At 34.8% G+C, this 13,042-nt stretch overlaps 1 protein-coding gene across 1 annotated transcript in view; it reads left to right on the top strand.

The window, feature by feature from the left end:
- The window catches only part of LOC115881291 (ABC transporter G family member 23-like), a 96,287-nt gene that overhangs the window by 48,903 nt on the left and 34,342 nt on the right, over positions 1-13,042 (top strand). Inside the window, exons 4-9 of the mRNA XM_030898716.1 lie at positions 1,522-1,658; positions 1,713-1,838; positions 1,907-2,000; positions 7,136-7,369; positions 8,535-8,650; positions 10,684-10,918. Coding sequence (XP_030754576.1) covers positions 1,522-1,658; positions 1,713-1,838; positions 1,907-2,000; positions 7,136-7,369; positions 8,535-8,650; positions 10,684-10,918 — 942 coding nt within the window. The remainder of the gene's footprint in view (positions 1-1,521; positions 1,659-1,712; positions 1,839-1,906; positions 2,001-7,135; positions 7,370-8,534; positions 8,651-10,683; positions 10,919-13,042) is intronic.

Genomic DNA, 13,042 nt, shown 5'->3' with positions numbered 1-13,042 from the left:
ATCCTCATATTTGTGAAAAAAATACATGTCCATATTTATGTAATCGTAGCGACAAAAATAAAAAAAAAAGAAATAGTGTGCATGATGCCTTTACAAAAATATCTGAAGAAATGGGGATTGCCATCAACGTTTAATTAGTATGTCATATTTCATAGTTTCGATATAAATTATATAATAAACTTTACTCTATTGTTGACTCGCCTTGTACATTCATACTGATATACCTTGTACATGATACTGATATACCTTGTACATGATACTGAAATATTCAGATTTATTCAAAAAATATAATATTATTAAAATTCAATTTTTATTTTTGACACGACAAAGAATTGCAGTTTTATAAAATAAAAATTATACGCCTTTCGGATTTTTTAAAAATTTTACAGGTTACTAGATATTTCGTAATAAACATGTAGCTGCTATATTAAAAATATTTTGTGGTGTGTTGTTGCATATCGACTAATTTGCAAGCATCAAATGGACGAAGGAAGGAAGCGAAGGAACGAAGTGAAGTGACGAAGTAACGCGAGGAAGGGACGAAGGAGCGAAGTGTGAGTATGGGGCTTAAGAATCGGCATTTCTGGTCTTGGGTGCCGGTTTTCATGTGTACGAAGAGTACGGCCAACAGGCTTAGTAAAATAAGATGTACTGAATAAAAACAGAAGGCGAGTATTTTCCCAAGCGCATGGAATCTAGCGTCAGATTAAGTAGTTATGTAATAAATACTTCGAATTTTTGCTCACTCCGACTTACTAGATTGCCATAACGAGTTACTCCTATACATGTAAACGCCGCGCCGACCTAAAGGTTCGCTTGCCAGTGGGGTATATTGAGTAAAGAGTAAAGACCCGCCTATACGCGCGCTGTCACTTCCATCAGCTGCTGACTGAGAGCGCTTTCACACACGCCTGCAAAATCGGTGCCGGTGCCGGAGCTGAAGTCGATTGCAATATAAATAAATTAGCTCCTTCACATATACTCCGATCCGGTAAAATAGTCGGGGACCGATAAATACAATGAAATTAAATACAACGGGTGCAAAGCCGGCGCCGACTAGGACTCCGGCACCGATTTTGCCGGTGTATGTGCAAGCGCTCTGACGGGGTTCTGTTATCGACGAGTCTGACTGTTTTTATTAATAAATATATTGTTTTCACTATTATCTTGCAAAGTGGCAGCCTTCAGAAATCACTTTGAGTGATAACATTTTTTTGACAGCACGTTTGAGGTAGCCCGTAGCGCTGACGCTTTGTGTCCCCATACTGCTCCGTCTGACTATTATATTTTTGTTTTACATTGCATTGGAATGTTATCTAGAAATGTTTAGCCTTCAGGAAACAGTTCGGAGGTGTTAATTAAAATTACACCTTTGCGCGCTTCTAAGCGTCAGGTGTCCCGGAACTGGAACTACCGACTGTACTTTTTTTGAAAATATGAGACTTCAGAAAACGCTTGCATTTTTTTGCACCTGACTCTTAGACTATAATGACGAATATTTAGTAACGAAAGTTTTTTTAGGAAATTGCCCTAGTAGGAGAATTTACAGTTCGAGATGCAGTCTTTTATTTTGGTCGTTTATTGAAGATGAATGATAAAATTATTAAAGAACGATTTAGACACTTATCGAAGCTACTAGAACTACCTCCTGATGGCAGGTACGTATATAGTGATAATTATTTGTCTCTGTACTGTATTACATTATCCTTCAGATTTTTGAAGAATTGTAGTGGTGGACAACAAAGAAGAGTCTCTTTTGCGGCTGCCATGATTCATAAGCCTGAACTGCTCATTTTAGATGAACCGACGGTAGGAGTTGATCCAGTTTTAAGAGAAAAGTACTTTTAAAGATACTATATCTTTATTATATCCATTAATTTATTGGTGAAATTTTTTTACTTTTTAGGATTTGGGATTATTTAGTGGAAACAGTCCATTCTGAGAAGATTGCAGTGATAATTACTACACACTATATCGAAGAAGCCAAACAAGCTGATAGAGTAAGTAAAGTTGGGTATACAAAGTTATAATACCGTGCGATCGAAAGAAAACGGCGTCAAAGACGGCTGGGGAATATAATAGCCTATGATAATAGCCCGGATTTGGTCTGCGGATAATAACTTTGTATTTGGTGTTTGTGTGACTAAACCTGTGGTGGACCAAGCATGTCACAGACCAAATCCGCCCACTTGATCTGTCAGATTAGATTGGTTTAAAAAATGAATGAAGGCTAAAGACGGAATGCTCTTTCTTTCTAAAGGCCAGTTTTTTATTCCGATAAACCGATAAATATTTATCAGAAGGAAAAAATTAATCGGCAAGCCCTCAACAATGCGGATTCCTTACCGTACTGATGATGCTGCAAGGCAGTTACACTAGTGTACACTGATGTAGGTGTGGTTGTTGTGTGTGAGTATGAATGTCTACAACAGTGTACATGATGTATACGGTTACGAGTTTGTTGAGGGCTTGCCGACTAAAATTTTTCCTTCTGTTTTTATATATTGGTTTCACTGTATAACTTTTCGAGTCAAATTTCAATTTGGTTTAACATACAATAGTTACTGTAAAAAATATCAGGCTATACAAGATTAACTAAAATTTAGGTAGCTGTTATCGAAATTTTTCCTTCTGTTTTTATATATTCCCCTAACTATTTCAATTTTTATTTTGTTTTGACCTCGGCTAAGGGTATTGCGGCGGGTTGCTGTTGGCTACCTCCGCAGCTGTGCTAGACGAAGCCCACAATCCTGGGCGACTTTAGTTCTAGACTGCAAATTGGGGTCTTAGGCTCCCGTGCAAATTTTTTTTAGCCTGGGGCGGCAACTTCGTTAAGTCCGGCCCTCCCCAGATTTGGCCGATAATAACTTTGTGTTTGGTGTTTGTGTGACTAAGCCTGTGGTGGACCAAGCATGTCACAGGCCAAATCCGCCCACTTGATCTGTCAGATTAGATTGGTTTAAAAAATGAGTGAAGGCTAAAGCCGGAATGCTCTTTCTTTCTAAAGGCCAGTTTTTTATTCCGATAAACCGATAAACATTTATCTATATAAAACTGTTATAAAACGTCGAATTTTGTCCCAAACGAGAATATTTAATCGGCCAAAGATCTAATCGGTAGACTAACTCGGCAGGCCAGTCCATAATACGAGAGTTTTGGTACGGGACAGGCAAAATCCGCAGACTAAATCCGTAGGCCAAATCTTCTGGTGTACGGGGGTAATCTCTAGACATCATTTAGAAAAAAATTACATAAAATTTATCAAACATTAACACTAAAAATTATAGAAAGATTAAAAAAAGATAAAAAGTTTCCAGACACACAAATTTATTTCCAAAAATTTTTTTTTCGAATTTTAAACTACTCACACTAGTCAAAAATCATTTTTACTCAATATAAACATTAAATCCAACCTTCTTAAGACCGACTCACTGGTGTAAGCGCCTTTAAAAAATAAAGAAGAATACGGGCCAAGTAAATGATATCTAGGGCTTGACCTTTCCAAAATTATCATCGATTGTCATTCTGCAGCAGTCTGTGACGCTGTTTTTTTTTCATCGTATAGTATCACATAACCCTTTGGGAGAAATACAGCGTCCCATTTTGGTTAGATCGGTCAAGATAGAACTTTGTGGTTCACGAACATAGCTACTTTCTTGTGAAATTAAAAATACCACAGACAAAATTATCAAGGCCCTTTTGGACAATTCTGAAATTTCAGTCACCCCTCGTGTCTCAGTTGTCTGAACATTTCAAAAAGGCGAAAATGGAGCAGAAGATTTCAGACATAAATGTTTTCTGAAAAAAAAATTCTAAACCGACTAAATTTGCATGTAAATGATTGGTCTGGAATGTAAATGGTAATTTTTGGTATACTACTGATTTTTTGATTGAAAGAAAAATTCATTTTAATTCGTGTTTTTTTATCGATGGTATGGTATCGTGTAGAATGTAGAATGAGTGAGAAGAGGGGTTAATCACCGAGACCTTAAAGATCTATGGTATCCCTCTTTCTTGAGTTATAACTCATTATATAGTCCTATAACTCATCATACATGTAGATTTTCCTGTTGTAGGGGGGGGGGGGTCCTAGGAGGGTATACACCCTTCCACGGCTGAGATTCCGCCCTCCGTGCCCTTCACACTTCGAGGAGCTTTCCACCGGTTGAGGTGCCCGTGAGGTGGAGGCTGGAGGATCTGTCTCCATTTTCTCCAACTCTTTAACTTGGTCTCTCGTTAGACCTGATACCGGTATTGTCCCGAATTTATAATAGAGGATATCTCTCTCTTTCTCTATTGCCTCCTTGAATTTGAGGTCAATTCCTATTGTGTATACCTGACCATGGCCCTCCTCCCTCGAGTTGATGAGTCGCCAACTCGATGTCTTTATATTGGAGTTCTGAGCCTGGATAAAGACCCAGCAGGACGGTAGCGTCTTTACTTTTGCTCCTCGGCAGACAGACCATGATGGTCGCCTCCTTAGGCATGTTTTCTTCCTTCACTGCAACCAGTCCTGGTCGATTTTGGAGATGTAAAATCTATGAGGAGCGGGCACACCCGAAAATGTATCCCGCAATTCGCAGCTGATCCACATTTTGTGGATCGTTGTGTTGCAACCCGTTCGCTACTACTTCATCTGGTATCGCCTCTTGTAGAGCTGTTTTTTGGGTCGGTGGTAATCCTTTGACAGCACCGTCATTTTCACTTGTCCAGCAATACGTCTCTGCTTGCCTCTCGGTGTTGGACGGCTTTCCATCCTGGCTTTTCTCTTGCCGGAGCAGAGGTGAGAGGTTCTCGCTCCCTCTGTTGCCTTTTGGTGGAGATGCGCCCGGCTGTTTCTTGTTTTTTTTACTCTTCCCTTTTTCGAGAAGTACTTTGGCTTTTACTTCCTCTGTGGTATGATGATAGTATCTGATGGTATCATACAATCGAAAAAATACCGGCGTCACAATTGGCTGAAAAATGAAGATCTTTGTGTCATTTTATATAAAAATTAAATGGGGAATATCATCCAACTTGATGCGTTTTTTTTCTGTCATATGGTATTACTATCTATTCTTAGGAGATAAACGTGAAACAAATATTTCATTGCTTGGAATTAAGTAAAAATTATAAATACTCCTCTACACTACTCGTGAAGTAAGCCGAAGTAGGTGAAGGTCGAATAATGAAGAGGGTTATTTCGTGTTTCCTCGTCTAACTGTGTCTCGTCTCGGCTTATTTTCATTAGACGAGGAAACACGAAGTAAATATTCACTATTCGACTTCATCACAGATCGGAAGAACGGCATCCGCATTGAGCCAACTCAACTATAAAGTTTCAAACAGCCTCTACAGTACTCGCGAAGAAAGCCCAAGTTTAAACCGGTCACTTCGGTTTAGTGATGTAAAAATTCTAAGTAATCGTTACAAAGTAACAGTTACTTTACGAGGACTCGGAGTAACGCTTACTATTTGAATTTAGGACTCGTTACTAAGCTAATTCGTTTCTTTTGCGTCGGCAGTAATCGTAATCCCTGGAAATGCACGAACCGAGGACTCGAAACTCTATACTGAAATATTCCTTACAAATACGTTCAAATAAAATTTTAATTTAAACGTATTTGATTCCTTATTTAGACGTAGGTCTAGTTGTTATCAATATGTTTAAAGTGTTGACTTGACGCCGGCCGGTGTTTTGGATGGCAAATGTGTGATATTTTTATTACAATTATTATGATGGCTCATGCCGACCCGGAGGCGGTCTGTCCCTTTGCCGTTTGTTGTCGTTTTTTATTTATAGAATAGAATTGTTTATTTAGATTAACATGTCTTAGATATTAATTAAAAATGGATTCACGTTAGTTACAAAAAATGTTAACATCTGAAAAATCAGAACAAATATTTTTCTTCTTCAAATGAGCCACCTTACACTATAAAATGGCCACTTACACTGTAAGAAAATCTACAAAATAAAAATAGTAATTTTTAGTAAACACTGCTGGCGTTAATCCAAATGACTTTTTTGAAGAGATGAATCCGCCACAGAAGAATATACATTTTTTAATATTTTTACATTTTAACAAAAATATATACATTTATTTTATTTTTACTCTTTAATGTTTGCCTATTTATTAATGTAATACAAAGAGGGAGAGTGAGAGAGAGAGAGAGAGAGATAGAGAGTAGAAAAATACTTTATATTTAATATACACATATTTTTTGTGTTTGATTTGTTTTCTTTTATTTTTAATTTTATTAATAGTACATAGTTTTATTTAACATATCATTATAAAAATATTATACATATTATTAAAAACATATTATTCAGTACTTGAATACCGAGTATTGAAATTATCCTATTAAGCCCTTACACTAGAAGAAAGTAAAAACCCCTTATAGGTTAAACCGAGCATGCAACGAAGATCGCCGGGCACAATAAGTAACGAAGTTCCACGTCACGCCCAAGTCTTCCAACCTGTACACAAAACAACGATTATAAAGTAACGATACTAAGTACCAAAGTAACGAGTAACTAAAGTAACGAGTCCAAAGTAACGAGTCCTATTAACAAAAGTAACTAGTAGTTAGAAGTCCATAAAAGTAACTAAAGTTTACATCACTACTTCGGTTTACTTTGCGAGTAGTGTTAGGTGAGGTTGCTGGGATTTGGGATCTTGTTTGGACCCTCACTCGGAGGCCTTGGGCCCATTGCGATACCCATGTATTAATGTATACCAAGCCTTCCTCCCATTTTTTCTTTATGTTAAAAGACTTCCACCTCTTTGCAAAGTTCCTGATGTCGCTGATGTTGGCTGCTGCTGCTTCCTCTAGTCGCTCCAAAAAAACGTGCCCTAAAGTTTTAAAGTGTCGGTTTTCCAGTGCCGGACAGTGCTACAGCGGGTGGTCTATGGTTTCTTCTTCCTCTAGGGCATTATCTGCAGTAGTTGTCATTGGAAATCTTTCATCTCGCGAGGATTACCCCCGTGGGGCAGTTCTAGTGACGAAACCTACAATTATGCGTATTAGGTTCGCGAGTACGCACGGTAGAGGCTGTTTAAAACTTTGTAGTTGAGTTTGGTTTGGTTTGGTTTGGTTCTTCTGATGTTATAAAGTTATCTTAACGTGACATTTTTTAATTAACTTATTATTCTAGATTGGCTTAATGCGAGGTGGAAAGTTATTAGCAGAAGAATCACCCGCAAGATTACTGAGTTTCTTTCAAACCGAAACCCTGGAGGAAGCTTTTCTTATTCTTAGTAGGAAACAAGAAGAAGGAAGGTTAAATAATGTCATAGATAACATCAATAAACAAAATGGGAACGGTATGGAATCTGCTTCTTCCGTCTCTTCTATAGCTACCTTTGACATAGCTTACGGATCAAAAGATGTAAGTCATAAATAAAGATGTCTGGGTGTGAATTGTGAAATAAAAGATCCTCTGGGGTTGACATTGTCTATAATGTTGAAATTTTACGCGACGTTTCGACTTGTATATGTATTACTCATCCTTATCTAGTTGACATACAGGGTAAATCAAATTCGACACTTACCATTGGAATCTCGAAAACTATAGGAGATACGAGGATGTGTATTGGTTTAGAAATATTTAAAATTTCGGGTAGTTCCAGCGATATTAGGTTGTAGCATGCAAAACTAAAAACACATTTTTCTGTTGGGTACCTTATGAAAATAGTGTATTGACAACAAGATTATCAAACAGTTGTAGAGAGGGAAGTAATAAGAAAAAATATTATAACCTTATTATAACACAGTTTTGAGCTATTACAAGAAGGGATTAACTACAGCTGTCAATAATTTAGATTGATGGGCACCATTATATATCCAGTAAGAGGGTCATCACTTTGAATGCTTACTATAATTTTAGCATATAAATAAAGGATACTGTTATGTCTATTCTATAGTTTCAACGTACCCTCATTTAACCAGCTTTTCAAACAATATTTTGTCTAACATGTCCCGTTTTTCTTTCAAACAACCAAAGCCAACTATTAAAAACAAGATTTTTACTAATTATTGACGTTTACAATCACTGTAGATAACCATCGTTAGAATCGAAATAAATTTATGTATTTAGATGTGTAAAAATCTAATATGGCGCTCATAAGAAAACATAGATTTGAAAGAGTTCTTTTTCTTTGATGTTGGTAAAAAGACGAAACGTCGGATAACAAATCTGAATACAATGTTGTGTAGCTAGAAAAAACTTCGACTATAAAAATGTGCTTTTAGTTTTGGAATACTTTATCAAGCAACGTCAGAAAAAAATAAAATCGAAATCTTAAATTATCGTTTTTTCTCGAATATCTTCGGAACTACTCGGAATTTTATGTTTCCAAACGGCATATTAATGGCATATTAATATTTCAGTTCACCTTAATTTAACCATCCGCGTATATTCTATAATATTTAATAATTTCTTCTTCGAGATCCCATTATTGGTGGGGGTCGAGATGACACTTATCAGAGCTACTCTGCTGGTTATGTGAAATTAAATGCCTCGTGAATAATTTACTGTTACGATTAAATTCTAGGAGCTTACGAAGAAAGTAAAGACAACAAAAATAAAGAAAGATAAGACGAGTTTAGAAAACTATAGAATGAAAGCACTTCTTGATAAAAACTGGAAGCAATTTTACAGGAATGTCACGTAAGTTCAGTAAAAAAAGTAATATATAAAATATCGACCTTATATTTTAGAGTAAATACAAGGTGTTTAGTATATACATACCGGGTGCATCTCAAAAGTGGCTCACACCTATCCTATAACTTTTGTATTTTTTCAGATAAAAAAACGATATTTGGTATTGACATAAAGTAGTATATGTCATAAATAAGGATTAATTCACGTATTCAATTGTTTTCGGCAACTACCGGAAATGACTACAACTTTTGATTTTTAAATGGCGCCCTCGGTATTTTTTTACTTTATTGGATAAAAAATGACACTCTGTATAGAATGACATAGGTATCATAAGTCAACTTTTGACATTTTCGCACAAAACAAAATTTTATTTTAAATTTCAATCTAGAGTACCATTGCTATGTTAAAAAAACACTCATCTTTAATCAAGGAGCCTTGGAATAATAGATTTGATCGTCTAATGATTTACTGTCTCGTCCTGGCCGGTTAAAAGATGCCCAAATCGTATTTTTAATCATATCTCAATTTTTTTCAAATGGATCGAGGGTGGCTCATTACTATATTTAGAAAAAACATTTTTACGAATACTTTGGTACCACATGGTTTCGTATTTCGAGTCAAATTATTGTCGTTACATTTATGGCCACAGTAGTCTAAATTGAAATATAAAATCCTATTTTTTAATTGAAAATGTCAAGTATGTATTCAGAGTATCATTTTCTATCGAACAAAGTACAAAATACCGAGGGTGCCATTTAAAAATCAAAAGTTGTAGTAATTTCCAGTGAAACAGGAAGTGACCGAAAACAATTATTGAATACGTCAATTAATCCTAATTTATGTCATATAGTTAACATACCAAATCTCCTTTTTAAATAGGGGTGGGCCACTTTCGAGGCGCACCCGTGTTAGACAAGAATTCTAAATCGAAATAAAATGAAGACTTTAACTCCCTGTAGCTACAAAACAAAGCAGGATCGGACTTATGTTGATATAAGTCTTACTTTTACGCGAGGAATCTTCCCACGAGAGATCGCACACTATGTTTTCTGAAACACGGCTGTTTACTAATATATTTAGTTTTAATTTTAAAGTAAAGTGTTTAATGAACAAAAAAATCTAAAATTTCTTTATGATTAGGGCAGACTAGGGTATATTTGATCGAGCAAAAGACATTTTGATTAGGGATATACAGGGTGAGTCTTAAATAAGTGCAAATATTTTTAGTGGTATATTTCGACCCCAGAACCACATAAAATATCATATATGAATATAAGTTTGGTTGGTTTTTGGAGATGTTGAAAATCGTGCACTTTCTTTTAAATTTTCCTGTATATTTTAGAAAACTTTTTAAAACTGCATAGGCGGTGAATCGAACGCAAATTTTCTTATGGTTACTTAATCTTTGATATTGTCAAGGTCAAGGTGTATTACTGGTTGCATAACTGCATTACTGCTACGTGCATTGAACCTGGCGAATTCGCCAGAAAGTAAAAGAAAATTACAGAATTCTTTAGAACGTTCCAGAAAGACTCGCCAGGGGGTATATAAAGGCCCGCGCTTTGGCAGGGCAGTCTAAAGTTTGATAATACCGCGTTTTAAATTGTGAATTAATTGGCGAAGGTGCCAGTACTGTTACAGTAATAGTAGTTGCATAAATTGTGTTGTAAATAGTATAAGTTGTGTGTACAGAATGAGACAAATAAATCGTTAAGTATTTTATCGTGAGTTTAAATTAGTGGACCCACGGAATCCGTAACAATATTACCAAAATTTACAGAGTATTCTGAAATCTTTGATATTCCAATGGTTACGGCACTAAATGGGATGCAAATACAGAAAAAAATCCGGGGCTCTAAACATTAAAAAAAAAATTTTCTAAAATTTTCAAACTTTAATAACTTGTTTAATTTAGACTTATTTGAAAAACGGTAAATAGAAAATATGTTTGTTTTATCGAGACATATCAGTCCTGAAAATATTTGCACTTATTTAAGACTCACCCTGTATAGGTACGTATATTTTTATTTCTTTTTTAGCGGTATTATATTTTTGTTATTTTTTCCACTAATCCAAACATGGTGTGTGGTAAATGGGGTTGGTGGCGATCCGAAAGATCTGAAACTGGCAATTGTAAACGACGAAACAATGACGACGCTATGCAAAGATTTTACAACTAATGGCTCGGCGATACCGTACGGTTACAGCGAATGCCACTTTCACAATCTAAGCTGTCGATTTCTGCAATACTTGGAACATCCCATGATACATAAAGTAAGTAGTAAGTAGGAATATAATTATGAATAATAGAAGTACTTTTGGAAATTTTAATACGGGTTTTTTTACTAAATGCAGAGAATCGGATAAAAAAATAGATGTTGCTTTTTATGCCAAAAAGTAAAAAGGTCATGTACTTTGCAAACTTTTATCTACTATCATCACTGAATAAAAAAACAAAAAAGTAGTCACTAAAATTCTATTATTTTATTCGTCCATTAATGACGGAAGCTAACGTCACTGTTATCGTTTTGAATAACCTTGTGTCTTTTCGACTTTTCTCTTGGCGTATTAGCTATTTGATTTTTTTATATTATTTTATTTATTTAATAATTTTATATTATTTTATTTATTTAATAATTTGGAAGGATTATTGTGTAATTTCCAAATATACCTTAAAAAATAGTGGTTTAATATACAGGGTGGTCGAAATTGGTCTGTTTTAACAGAGAAAATCTATTTCCTGGCCAGGTAGAGCAAAACCGACATAGATGTCATGGGCTCGATTTCTGAGACACGTTTAATGGCATTAACCGCCTTTTGATATTTTCACTGCCAATTGAGATACGGGGTCTTTTTGAATTTTTTACCATTTGGAAAATTGCCCATAACTTTTGTATTTCGCGGAATAATAAAATTCTGTAAAAACGTTCTTAAGCTTTTAAGCACAGTTACTTTTTTAAGCACAATCCAGTGGCGTAGTCAGTTTTTTCTATACTTGCTCTTTTTGTCAGAAATATTAAAAAATATAATTTTTTAAATGGAAATCATAGTTGACTATGAACTTAAAAAAATGCTCGCGTTTAACCCTTTCCAGCAATATAAAGTTATGGGTATTTATTTCTAAGAATGAGAGAAATATTAGGTTTTTTAATTTGTATCGAAGCGGGCCTTGATTTTGTGTTGACCTAGTTGCCTAATTATTTTTTATCACAATTTAATATTCTATATTATTATTTATCCGCATAATTAAAGACTTTTGAAAAGGTAAATCAACATTCTATATTAGTATTACCAATTACAATTAAAACGCCAAGGTTACAACTGTACTATTAAATGGAGAATTTAGAGAGAATCGGATTGGAACAAGGGGCCCCATATCTTAGCGTGCTAGGTCCTGTGATTTAACTTCTTTCGACTTTTTATGGGGAAAATTAAAAAAACCTTATACAAGGCGAGTCTTAAATAAGTGCAAATATTTTTAGGGGTAGCATATTTTGACCCCAGAAACACTAATATGAAGTTTTTTTCAGTGAAGATTTTTTTTTAGTTTTTAGTTCAAAAACATAATTTCTTGATATGTCAACATAGGTAGTAGATTAAATTTACAAGAAAGAAAATCCAGAAAAGATCCAGTGGTTCCCAAAATTTAAGCAAAAAAATTTTTTTTTTTCAAAACTAAAATAACTCGGTTATTTTGGATTTATTTAAAAAATGCTAAAGAGAAATTATGTTACTTCTATCGAGATCTACCAACCCTGAAAAGATTTGCACTTATTTAAGACTCACCCTGTATATAAGGGAAGAACCATTGGGACGAGAGAAGAATTGCAGAAGGCTACTAGGCAAGCTTTTGGACTTATTACACCAGTTCGCTGTAATAAATCGCTGTAACTCTGTACGCAAAAGATGTTTATTGTGTATTCAACAAGGAGGTGCTCCGTTTGAACATCTTAGATGATTTTTTTTAGAAAACTATATTCGTTACCCAAAAAAATATGTCTTTTTAGTTTTGTTCTTTGTCTGTTGTATCGATTTCAATTGTAATTACTCAAACTAATATAGAATGTTAATTTACCTTTTCAAAAGTCTTTAAATATGAGATAAATAATACTATAGAATATTAAATTGTAATAAAAAATAATTAGGCAACTAGGTCAACACAAAATCAAGGCCCACTTTGATACAAAGATAAAAAACCCTAATATATCTCTCATTCTTAGAAATAGATACCCATAACTTTATATCGTTGGAAAGGGTTAAACGCCAGCATTTTTTTAAGTTCATAGCCAACTATGATTTTCATATAAAAAATTATATTTTTTATTATTTCTGACAAAAAGAGCAAGCATAAAAAAATCTGACTACGCCACTGGATTGTGCTTAAAAAAGTGCAGAACG

Source organism: Sitophilus oryzae, unplaced genomic scaffold (genome assembly GCF_002938485.1).
Source record: "Sitophilus oryzae breed Bouriz unplaced genomic scaffold, Soryzae_2.0 scaffold_1712_pilon_pilon, whole genome shotgun sequence".
In the NCBI taxonomy this organism is placed as follows: domain Eukaryota; kingdom Metazoa; phylum Arthropoda; class Insecta; order Coleoptera; family Curculionidae; genus Sitophilus; species Sitophilus oryzae.
This window is presented reverse-complemented; position numbering and strand designations above follow the sequence as displayed.